Source organism: Crocuta crocuta, unplaced genomic scaffold (assembly GCF_008692635.1).
Source record: "Crocuta crocuta isolate KB4526 unplaced genomic scaffold, BGI_CrCroc_1.0 scaffold36, whole genome shotgun sequence".
Classification (NCBI taxonomy): Eukaryota; Metazoa; Chordata; class Mammalia; order Carnivora; family Hyaenidae; genus Crocuta; species Crocuta crocuta.
Genome location: NW_027532203.1, coordinates 16,393,956 through 16,406,489, shown reverse-complemented (window position 1 = coordinate 16,406,489; position 12,534 = coordinate 16,393,956). Strand labels below are relative to the sequence as shown.

The 12,534-nt window shown below is 53.8% G+C and overlaps 1 protein-coding gene across 2 annotated transcripts in view; it reads left to right on the top strand.

The window, feature by feature from the left end:
• CTIF (cap binding complex dependent translation initiation factor) overlaps positions 1 to 12,534 on the top strand; it is a 215,513-nt gene that overhangs the window by 84,096 nt on the left and 118,883 nt on the right. For both annotated transcript variants that reach the window (XM_077777642.1, XM_077777641.1), the window contains exon 6: positions 1,661 to 1,737. In XM_077777642.1, the coding sequence (XP_077633768.1) occupies positions 1,661 to 1,737 (77 nt within the window). The remainder of the gene's footprint in view (positions 1 to 1,660; positions 1,738 to 12,534) is intronic.

Here is a 12,534-nt window from a genome sequence, read left to right as displayed (position 1 = left end):
GTGTGTTCCTACAGTGACCCCAGGCCAGGAGGGAGGGAAGGGGCCAGCCCGGAGCTGGGTCAGAATGGGAGAGGGGAAATGAGAGGGGAAGACTTGGTGTTTTTCCTTGTTTGTGTTTTGTATTAAAGAAAAGCAAATAATATCCTTTGAGAAACCCATTAAACAAAGCACATCCTAAGGCTGCCGAGGCCCATTGTGGCCGCCTGGAGCCCGGAATTCATTCATGCCTTTCTGGCCAGATTGCTGGAGGCAAGAGACAGGGTAGGAGGGAGGGACTGTTATTACAATAAATGTTGACATGTGTCATTCCCTCCCTGGACTGCTTCGGAGGCCAAGTATCCACGAGGCCAGAGTCCCTGCATCCTCCTGAGTCTGTTCCCTCTTGTTGTCCCACTGCCCCGCCCCCTGGAAGCTCCTTGAGACTGGCCAGAGCTGTCAACATCCACCCCACACTGGTCGGGGACTAAGCCCTGAGAAGGCCTCCCAGTGGGGCCGTCCACTGTGGGGCCTGAAACCAAAGGATCTGGGCCTCAGTCTCCCTGTCTATAAAGTGGGGGCATTGGGTTATATGGACTCTGGCTGACCACTCTCCAGCACACCAGGACCTGTCACTCCCTCTCACGCTGTGTGTGCCTAGGGGCTTGTGGGTGGCATGCGGGTCACGCTCAGACTGTAGTCTCTGCATCAGGGTCTGTACATGGGAATCCCAGGCCCGAGTCAGACCACCCCCTTCTCTCAGCCCTCCAGGTCTGGGTCCCCTCAACCACCCTCCTGCCCACCCACGTCCCCACACACAGGCTGCCCATAATGTAATGACAGTGTCCTCCCCCATGTCCCACCGAAACACACTTTAATGCTGGGAGGAGGGAGCTGGTGAGAACAGAGCTGGCCTTCAGCCTGGGGCTTGGCCTGTAAAGGACCAGCCCTGTGTTAGAAGTAGAGGATCTGTCTCCAACCTTCATGTAGATGTATAGCTGTTGTCCTCATGACAACATGGGACCGTGCTTAGGATTTTCCCCAGTTCAGAGTTTTAAAAAGCATTTAACTATTTCATTCTAAATGCTCCCCAGGGTTGTGAGGAATGAGGGTCCTAGGTCACAATTGCACGGGCCATCCTGGGCTCACGTGAGACAACCCGGGTCCTAACTCAGTCCATCTCAGTGAGACCCAGGGTTTGCAAGGGGCTGCATCTCCTTGGTCCTCTCAATGGCTTGAAGAAGATACTGACACTCCCAGTGTGTCGGGAAGCTTAGAGAAGTCATGAGTGTTCAAAAAGGAACTCATCCTCCATCATGCAGCCACGAATTTGGGATCTGGTCCCAGCTTTGCTGCTAATTCTCTGCAAGACCTCGAACTGATTCATTCATCCCTCTGGACCTGAGTGTCCTCATCTGGAATTTAAATGACTGGCTATAACAAATTCTGAGGTCCTCTCTGTGTCCCTCCCGATCTTTGGTTCTATAACTCCAGCATCACTGCCTGATGGGAAATGGATTCAGTCTACCATTTTCCAGTTTGCAATGTGGATTGGTGGTCGGAGGCTAGTCTTGCCAAACTCCAATTTCTTTTTGTCACAGATGTTGTTATCAACAGTTATGTGTGAGAAGGTCTTTGCGTCTTCCCCAAGTTACTAACGATAACTTCCTCCCACATGACGCAGGGCTACCATCCGATGCCCCATGAAGTAGAGATCGCCCACACGAAGAAGTTGTTCCGGAGGAGGAGAAATGACCGAAGGTAGGAGAGACTCCGTCGAGAGCTCTGGGTTTTCCGTCCTCGGCCAGCTGTCTGTAGTTCCGTCAGTTCTGGGCTGGGTTTTGCTTTCCCCTGTGGCCAGCTGACACCTGGGAAGTGAAGCGAGTGGGGCTGGTACCAGTCGAGGCTACACTTCTCTGGGCTGGCCCAGGGGGTGGGTCCCTTCAAGAGTCCAGGGCAGTGCAGGCCATGCCCCTCAGGAGGAGAAATCCTCTTTCCACTGACCCTCCCGTAACAACAGCCGTCCTCAAGGCTGCTGACGCATGTTTTGAGACATGGCCTCCAGGAGGCTCTGGAGCTCACACTTCCAAGGGTGTCTGTCTTTCCTCCTCTTCTCTGGTCCCTGAAAGTCATCCCGAGTCATGTGACAGGTGATAGGCAGATCAGCAACTGCACAGGCCACTGCTCTCTAGTGCCTGGAGGAGCTCACTTAACACTAAGCCAAAAACCAGGGTCTCCTTGCAGTTCAGAGTACTGGGTGATAGCGAGGGGCCGTAAAGACTGCCACCAGGGGCACCTGGGTGGCTCAGTCGGTTAAGCAGCCGACCCTTGGTTTCGGCTCAGGTCATGATCTCACAGTTCGTAGGTTCGGGCCCCACATCAGGCTCTGTGCTGACTATATGGAGCCTGCTTGGGGTTCTCTCTCTCTCCCCACCCCCGGCCCCTTTCTCAATTGCTTTCACTCTCTCACTCTCTAAATAAACTTAATAAAAGAAAAGGGCCACGAGGCAGCCTTGGGTACACAGGCAGCTGAGGCTAGGTGTCCCGGGAAGGCAGCCCATGGTTCCCTTGCAGCCTTTCTGACATGGAAAGGTCTTCATGGTACATTTCAAATGGAAAACTCCAGGTACAGAGTGATGTTTGTAGTCTGTGGACCTTCATAATAAAGCAGCATTAGAGTGTATTTTGTTTGAATATGCATATATTACTTCTGGTTGGAAATGTAAAAAATAAAGGAAGGGAGTAAGAGAGGGAAAGCAAAAAAGAGAGTAAGGATGGGAAGGAGGAAGGAAGGAAGGAAGGAAGGAAGGAAGGAAGGAAGGAAGGAGCGAGCGAGCAAAAAGCCTGCTGCCTCAGGAACTAAAATGAGGGGTGTTTCTCTGTCGGAGATTTCTTCTTGGATAGAAGTGATGGCTTGTGGTTTTACCTTTAATGAACAGGGAAAGTCCTCAGAGAGCCAAGGAGTGGTCTAGATGACATCTCTTGCTCAGAAACTATAGGAGCCTGTTTTGCTGGTATCCCTTGAAACTAGGGCTGTGGCTGACCAGGGTCCCCGGTCCTTCCCTCCACACGTGGGCGCTGACCGAGGAGTGCTGGGTGGTGGCTGGAGCACTGGGCACCCAGAACTCATCATCAGCTTGCGGATTTGGTGGGTGGGAGGCTTTCCAGAGGACAATAACCATGCAACTAACAAGGGGGAAGTCCGTCCTGGCTTTGACATCGGAACCACTAGGCACATCATGTAGCAGCAGGAAAAGGGGAAACTGAGCCAGGAGGGTGGGACCAAGCCCCAGTCCAGGCTTGCCCAAGGCAGGCTTATTACACTGTGTGTGCTGTCTTTGTGCCGTGCAGCATCACAGAGGTTCATTCCTGGTTTCTGGATGCCTGGTGGAGGGAGGAAATAGGGAGCACCCCCCCCCCAAAAGGGGAATGGGGTTCTCAGGGGCTGGAAGGGGTCAGGGAGATCAGAGGCTCGGTGTCCCTCTTCCCCTGACGCCCGGTCCCGAGTATGTATCTGGTGGTGTGTGGAATCCCCATGCTTTGGAAAGAAGGGTCACGCCCTGCCCTGCTTCTTCAGACCCAGGCAATGGGGCTGAGGCTCATGTCCATGTCGGCCACACCCCCACTTGTGGGCCCAGTCGCGTGCTCGGCAGTCCCCCCCTCCCCCCGTGGCAGGCCTCCGGAAAGCAGCGTGACTCAGGAATGTAGGAAGAGGAGAGTGACACGCAGGCACTGGGGAGCCGACGTTCCGCTGAGCCGCACCCGTGTTAACAAATGCCTGGGGTAGGTCAGCACACCTCACAAAGGATGTGGACCCGGGACAGGGTCAAAAGCAAGGCAATAAAGATGATTAAAGGGATAGAAAGTATGTCCTGGTAGGAGAGGCTAACGGGACGAAGCAGGGGAAGAACACTCATGCCAATAAACTCATGAGAGGTTTACACGGAGGGCCAGGAGCAGCTGCCTCGCGTTCCCGGGGACCCAAACCAGAGGGAGCTGGCTAGAACGCAAGAAGAGGGTGTTCAGCTAGACCACAGATGCACTCCAGGAGTAAACGCCTTGACCATCAGAGGGTCCGTCTGCGGTTCAGGACGGCAGGCAGCGGAAGGTGGAGCGTGTGGTGCCCTATAGTTTGGAGCGGGGTCGCCTGCATTCTATCCCAGGTCCCGCTGGACGCAAGGGGTCGTGGGTCCCTGCTGCTTCTCACTTCCAGTTGTGGAAGGCTGAGGCGCCTGCCCCGGAAGTAAACACCGGATATGGATTCTACCTCCATTCACTACCTCTGTGACCTGGGCAGATTGTTTCACACCCCTGTTGTCTTCTGTAAAATGGGTCTACTAAGCGGGAGGCTTGAATGATCCAATCTTTGTAAGGCTCCTGGAAACGGTCTTAGCGCCGGCCCACTCTTGGGTCCGAGGTACACAGGAAACACTATAGGGAAGGGTGGGGAGAGGGCTGCAGCGAAGGTGGGCCCTCACCCACGATCCCCCTTGGGAGTCCGGGGAGCTTTGCCCTGCGTTCACTCCCGGATCAATTTCCTTCTCCTGGTTCTGCTTCCCCAGGCAGACCAGGAAGGAGGGCCCTCGGGTGCGGCCGTCTGCGGCCTCTGCTCCCACACTCCATGGGCTGCTGCGAGGTGCTCTGTGATGAAAATTGAGTTGCAAATGCCCTGTCTTCGTTTTGCAGAAAAAGGTTAAGCCCGAGAATGGTTCCTAGGGTCCCCCCCCGCCTTAAAAATGTTCTCGAAACTTAAACAACTAGTAACTGCTTGCTTATTTTGGGAAACTACTCAAAGATGTTTGCTGATTTCAGAAAAAAATTACACATTTCATGCTATGAATGTACTAAATGAGTACTTCAAGCATTCCTCAAGGAGCCACATACCTCAGGTGCCCCATCCCCACCCACGTTGGAGACCTGGTGCGTGGAGGAGGGCCTGCGAGCTTCCCCTGCCCCAGCTTCCCACCCCCGGCCTTGGGTGCAGGCAGAGGAGCAGGCTCCCAGAGGGCCAAGTCTTGCCCATGCTGCCGACCTTGAGTGAGGTCTCACCTGCTGAGGGTGCAGGATTCTCTCCCCACCTACGCCCTGCTCTGTTTGCAGAGATGAACAGACTGGGGCAATGAACAACTGTCAGGGGCTGTGTTCCCTAGGAAGCTGACTCTGGAGTAGGGCACTTAACAGAGGAGCGTCCTTTGAATCAAAAGCCATAGACAGGAAGCCAAGGGAGCAGGATTGGGCAGAGNGGGGGGAGGGAGGAGGGGCTCTGAAGTTGAGGTGATTTAGAGCTGTCCTGAGACAGAATGAAGGAGCAGGTCTGCCTATGCCCTGCCTGCTGGTCATTGGGTAGAATTGCCACAACCTTAGGCGGGCGGCTCTCATCACCCAGGGCAGTCTCTGTAGGGGCTGACAGCAGGGGGGAGGGGGGAGGAGAGGTCTGCTCCAGCACGTCTAGCAGCTGAGGGGGGTGAGTGCACCATATCTGAAGGGGAGCCTGGGTGGCACATCACCCCGAAAGCCCCTGGGAAGCCTTACTTAACTCTCCTACTGGGACTGATGGAGTAGTGCTCTGTACTTCAGCCTGTGTTCCAGAGAACACCAGAGAAGTGCTAGGCTTGGCCCCTGCTCTCCAGGGCCTAGGGTACAGCTTACACAGCCGTCTTTGGCTCTTGAAGCCACCAGACTGCATGTAGAATCTGAGTGTTGAAAGAAAAGAGCCAGCAGGGGCTGGTAGAGGAGTGCTTCCTGGAGGAGGTGGGCTTGAACTAACCTGTGAAACACAAGGAGGATTTGGAAGGGAAACCAGAGGATATCAGGATGGAAGGAACGTGAAATTGCAAGAACCAGAGACCCCCACCTCCCCAGAAGCCATCCCACAAAGCTCCTTAGAAACAGAGCCAAGAGCGTGGCGCATACGGCAGTCACCACCCCCAACTGAACTAAATCAAAGGGAAGGGCTGGAGTTCCTGGTTCCTAATGGGCCCTGGCCCAGGGGGCTACAATCTGTGTAGACACAGCACACCCCAGAACGGGGCCTCCTAACAGAGCAGGGCAGCGAATGCAGGCACTATCTCTCCATCCCACGCTGCCCCAGCAGCCGGGGAGACTAGAGCACCATTCTCCCACTTAATCTATTTCTTTAAGTGAGGGCTCAGAATGGTTCACGGAAGGAAGAAGAATGGTTAACGGACTCCACGTGTGCAGCAGATTCAGGAGGAAGAAGAAAAGAATGCCATGGTCATCCAGCTAGTGTCAGATCGCCCTGCTGGGCGAGGGGCAGGAGAGCCAGCTGTCTCCACCCTTCCGCAAGCCACCCCCTCCCTATGTCCCCAGGCGCTGCAGTCGGGGCCACATCCTGGACGCTGCATGGTGATTGGAGCCTGAATGACCATGGCCGTGGCTTGGTGTCCTCTAATTGTAGAACCAATTAAGGATCTTATTCCTTCTTCCCTTCCTCTGCCAACATGTGGCCAAACCCTCCCTGGGTGCCAGGCTCTTTCCCTAGGGACAAAGTTAGTATCAGCCATCAGATCTGATTTGGCAAAAGCTCTCTGTGACATCTTGTGGGTCACTGATAAAAATGAACAGGATCTCTGGAATTATGGGTGATGGATCTATAAGTTTCTAAATAAACTAAAAATCCTGACTTATGTAATTTAAAAGGATAGATTTCTTTTACAGGGTTTGCATATCAATTAAAATTTTTTTGGTGACTAAGGCAGGTTCCAGGAAAGAATGGCATGGAAACCCCTGGAAATACTCCTTGAATCTTGACTCTTGACGCTTGCAGGTTTCCCCAAATGTATCAGGCGAATAACCCTTTAAAAAACGGAAGTAAATCTGGTCTGGTTCATGTGAATCTGTGCTAACTATTGGTTACGTCATTTCTTCCAAAACATCTGTTTGGGAGTTGCTTTGAGAGACATGATATCTATATATTTTCTGATTTTGGAAAATTGGAACCGTAAGCACACAGCTACAGTCTCTAGCACTTTGTTCTCCAAGATTCCTCCGACATGTTCAGGGACTACTAATGACCTCAGTAAAGCATCCTCTTTTCCTGAGCAATATTGCTCCCTCCCTTGGGCTAGAAGATGAGAATTAGGGCACCTGTCACTCCCCCACCATCCCCTCCTAGGCCCTGGACATCGTATGGACCGGCAGGGTCTACCTCTCCTGGCCCATCACTTATCCTCCAACAGAAAGCAAACCCTTCTTTCAGCCGCGCCCTTAATTTTACATCATTAACCCTGTCCGCAGCCCCATGCTTCCCTCCTCCCTCTCACTCAATGTACGAAATTATAATTTTAGAACCCTCGTTAACTCTTCTTAGACCCACTCCGCAACACATTCTGATGATTACCGTGCTTTGATGATCATCATTGGCTATGGGCAACCTCTCATTCCTCCATTCTGGAACCACCTTATCCCTCCTCCTTCTCACTTCTAGGCTCATGGGCAAGGACCCTGAGGAAGCCCTGGTGCCTCCTTAACCCCCTTTCCTCTAAGTCACAGTTACTTTCAGAAGCCTGACACTCCCCTGAGCACTGCAGACTCCTGCGGTCACGGAGTCCTTCATCCTGTGCGGATGACTCTGTCCCAGATCATGCGGACCAGGAACAGATCAGGAAGCAACTAGTTCAGATCCCTGGATCTGTCCGTCAGCTCACGAGTCGTTAAGTTAGCCCTTTTGGAAGTACAGTCAATCCTCCTTAGTTGTGGGTTCCATATTTGCAAATCTGCCCACTTGCTAATATCTATTTGTAACCTCAAAATCAATATTCACGGTCCTTTCAAGGTCATTCATGGGCACGCCCGGGGTGGTGAGAAATTCGAGTTGCCGAACGCGCCGATTCCCGGCTGCGGTCAAACAAGGAGATGTTCTCCCTTTGTGTTTCAGCTCTCACGCTGCAACGAGCCTCCTTTTCATGATCTATTTAGTGCCATGATTTTCACAGTTGTGCGCTTTTGCCGTTTAAAATGCCCCCAAGTGTCATCCTGCGGTGCTCTCTAGTGTTCCTAAGGGCAAGAGGGCTGTGATGTGCCTCTCCGAGAAAAATCTTGAGTGTCAGGTAGGTGTCATCCAGGCCTGACTTGTATATAGTCAGGATACTTATGATGCATTTTCATGATCGATAGAGTGCTGTTGGCCATGCGTTCACCATTAATGAACCAACAATATATAATAAGTAAGGTGTCTTTAAGCAGAAACAGATAATATAAGGTTTATGTATTGATTGATTGGAGAAAATGTGGTGGCCAGAGGCTTGTAGGAACCCAACCCTGAATTTCCCTTGGGAATAATCGTTCGGCATTCCCTAGGCCAGCGTTTGTGGGCCTTTGTAGACCTGAACTACAGCGAATAATGAGAGTCAACAGTGCTTACTCTTTAAACAGGGTAGAGAGGTGCTCAAGGTAAAGGTATAGGCTGTGAGTGATCGGATTTCAGACCTGAGTAATTCGTCTTGTTTGTGTGGTCGTGGGAGAACTGAGGGCAAGAGAAGGGAGGATCAGGAGACCCTTCCTTCCCTGGTCGTCACCTGTCTTGGGTCTCATTGAGGGGGCGTCTGCTTCATTGGCCCCATCCGGGGATGACACCATCCCTGAAGCCCCCCAGACCACTCAACCCTAGACCGCTCAGCCCTGCGGTCACCATCAGTGTCATCCTGTCATCAGGAGCCCAGGGGAAGGCGAGACAGATCACACTGCCATCGCCCGGGGTTTGTCTTTATATCCCAGCAAGGAAATTGCCCTCATTAAGTCTCTGCTAAAGATAGATAAGAAAATGGGACAGGCAAACCCCCACCTGGCAGGCAGCCCTGTCGGATTCTAAGCAAAATGAGTCAGATAGGAATTATTTTTAGGCTCCTTCTCCTCCTCCCCCACGCCCACCCCCAAGCAGGCACTCTTGGAAAGAACAGCTCATTTCTTAAAGCCAGATGTCCACGTCCATGTCCAACTGACGTGAGAGTCCCAATATGCCTAGAGAAGACCCCAGCCTTTGCACAAACCACGATGGCCAGGTCCTCCTTTGGACACTGCAGCCACCTCGCTCAGCGTTCCTGGGAGGAACAGGCTGCAAGGGGGCCCCGGGAAGGGTGGCCCATGACTCACCTAAGAGTGACGCACCTCCCAGGATGCCCTTTCTCGCCCCTCTTTCCCGGCGCATGCCGCGTGCTCAGGATCTGCTCTATACACCATACTTCATGGGAGAGAAAGCAAGGCCCTGGGGCCCCTCTCCCAGGGGGACTAGCACATCCCTTGGGCCAGGGACCCGCATCCAAGGGAGGGCCCTTTTGTGCATTTTGACAGAGCTCCTGTGTGCCGGGCCTGCCCACTCTGGCAGTGGGCATCTCCCAGTCTGTGCCCACTCTGGGAAGCTGAGCATTGCCCTTCTTTGTTCTCCCTCTTCCCCTTTTTCCAGCAATTAGGATTTGTGCAGACCGCGTAGACCCTAGATGGGAAAGGAGAGTGACCTGGAGGTAAGGGATCTGACTGGAGTGGAAGCAGGGGCCTGTGCCCACCAGCCTAGAGGGCAGGAGGGTTGCTGACTAGGAAAGTAGCTGAGAGAGAGAAATGCCATCGTGGCCGGGTCTGTGCCTGGGACAGAGGGTAGAGCAGGAGACAGCCTTCAGAGCTGGTTCAGTTACGCCTCCTCAGTGGCCTCGGGCTCTCTGTTTCTGCAGTGGTGGGCATTTGGGAGTTGGCTCACACATGTTACCCCTGGTCCTTCCCCAGCAACTCTGAAGGCCCCAAGTAACTGGGCCCCTGGCACCACCTCCCCACAGCCTTGCCTGGGGGCAGGGTGCATGGTGGGCAGCCCAGCTGCGCAGCCTTCCTAGGCTTCAGGACTAGCTCATCCCTCACCAGGCAGGGGGTCTTTAGGAGATAAGGACCCTCACCAAGCCTATTGTCTCAGGGACAGTGATGTGTGCAGGGGTGCCAGCAGATGACACTGATGCAGGTATGCAGGAAGTCCCAGAGGCCATAACCAGTGCCCCTTATATCTTCTACCCAACTCATGTGCCCTCTCCAGAAAGTTCCAGAAAGGCAGGCCCTATCTGCTGCTCCTGTGTACATCTTTCAGGACCAAATCTGGTGTAGGTTGGTACCCCTGGTTCCCTGCATGCCCAGCTGAGTCCCCTGGCTGAGGTGCAGCCTGGGACCGCCTTATTCGGAAGGTAGGCTGTCCACCCCCTTGGTTCTAGGGCCTTTTTGCTGGACCCGCAGGCAAACCCAGCCCACCCTCCGTCCTCTGGAAGTCACTCAGCAACTTAACAAGCCCTTCCAGAATGTTCACCATGTTCAGGACACACGGAGCCCTTTACGAAATATCAGCTCATAGAAGCTTGCCAACAACCTTAGAAAGGAGATAACTGTTTTTGTTTCCATTTTACAGATGGGGAAAGCCCCATCTTGCAAGCTTGCACAGAGAAGCGAAGTAACTTGCCCAAAGTCAGAGAGCTGGGAAGTTTAGCTGAGCCAGACTGCAAACCCAAGCAGTCTGGCTTCAGAACCTGTGTCCCCAACCAGTTCTGTGCAGAAGACTCCTGTCTGTCCCCTCCTCAGCACACTGTATCTCCCTCTTTGGGTCCTTTACTACCTTCTATACTCCCCCCCCCACCCCCAATTAACTCATGTGCCGAGGGTGGTGAACAGCATGGGGCTGCTGTTTTCAAAATGGACTCAGTGGGGAGCTAGTACATATTCCAAAGGAATCAGTGAATGGGGAGGTTTCAAATGAGACCTACCCGACAGAGTCACTCACCTGCCTCCTGCGCCCCAGCACCCGCTCCGTCACGCCTGGAGATCCTTCCTTGGTTCAGATGATTCATGCGTGGACATATTTAGGAAGGGCCTGCAGTAGCCTGGAGCTCTCCCAGGTTGTGGGGGCCCCACCCGGCGAGAAACTGGAGGAGGGGTGGTGTGAGTTCTAGAATGGTGGGCAGCTCCCAGGGGAGGGCGATCTGGCCGGGAGGGCCTCCTCCCGTCCCCACCCCTGCCCCAGGGGGACCAGCCCAGAGCACGAGATGCCTGCCTGCCTGCAGGGACAGGGGCACAGGTTTTAAAAATACCAAGGAGCCTTCCTGCCTGATCAGCATTTACCCTGAGCTCCAAGGGTTATTTCTGAGTCTTCCCAGTAATTCAAGTTTAGTCATTTATTCCAAGGCGTGTGTTTTGGGGAAGCCAAGGTGGCCTCTATTATGGTTGGGAGTATTTTGGGGGGGACCCTGGTTTCCAGAAGTGATGCAGGGCCTCAATTCGTCAAGCCATCAGCAAACAGAATTAAAATAGCTCAAGACAGGCCCTCAGTTCCTTGGAGGTGATGCTTAGTCCCCATGAGGAAAATGAAGACCGAGGTGTCCCCTGTCCCCTGGGTGCCCCGGGGTCATCTCTCAAGTAGCACCTGCAGGGATCTCAGCGCCCTTCAAAATGCAGAATGGACAGAGCAGCCTGTTCTTCCCAAGGAAGCCTGGACAGATGGACAGACAGACAGCCAAGCCCTAGGAGGAGACAGGCCCACAGCCGTGGCACACCCTGTGGGTCCAGTTGTAACTGGACACGAACTTACCAGCAGTTCAAGGGGAGCTTAAAGCTTACAGTTGCCAGCTTACGTTTACCCCTTAGCGGCGCGGGGCAGAATTATTGGGACTCTTTCCAACAACCCCAGGAAGGAGCTAATTTTTATTTCCCTTTTACTGATGAGGAAAGTAACTCACACAGAGCAGTGAAGTAACCGGACCACGTGTAACCTTCCTGATAGACCTTCAGAACCCGTACCGCCCTCCCACCCTCCGCTCCCTGGAGACCTGCCCAAGGCTGCCCCCACCTCCCTCCTGCCACCCGGTCCCCCTCTGTGCTCCCCGTCTGTGCAGGACCCCTTCCCTGACTTCTGCCTGCTGGTTCCCTTCCATTTACAGGTTCCACCCGCCCCACCCCCCTCCACCCTGCAAGCTCTTTTTAGGCCTCTCTGATCCTCTTCCCTGACCTTCCCCGCTGAGGACGGCCCGGCACACACCCAGAGAGCTCTGCTCGCCTCAGTCATGTCCCCTGGCTCTCCAGGAGCACGTCCCGCAGCGGAGGGATTTGGGGCCAGGCGGGAGGCCCCGGAACGCACAGGACACTGGCCCACTTGTGAGCCCGCATATCCTGAGCCGGCTCTCGGGGTGAACGGATGAGCCCAGAACTACAGCAGCCCTCGAGTTGTCTTCAGATCCTGTCTTTTCAGCTTATTCTAGGCTTTCTGTTTCCTGGGCCTGGCACTGAACTTCAAGGAAAATGTATGTGGACCCTAAACAAAGATGAGGAATGTTCTGAGGAATTGAAAATATGATACGGGGCTGTATGTGTGTCTGTTCCGTCTGGTGGCCCAGTGGCCATAGTAAACCTGCTCTAGGCTAGCTCAGCGCATCAGGGAGCAGGCAGCACAGGCTTGTCACCTTGAGCAGGAAACCTGGTGCCTTTGAACTGTGAGCTGCAGCTGTGGCTCAGAGAGTCAGAGCAGGATCAGGATGGCACAGGCAGAGGGAAGGATTCGGACTCTGCCCTGATGTTCTGGAA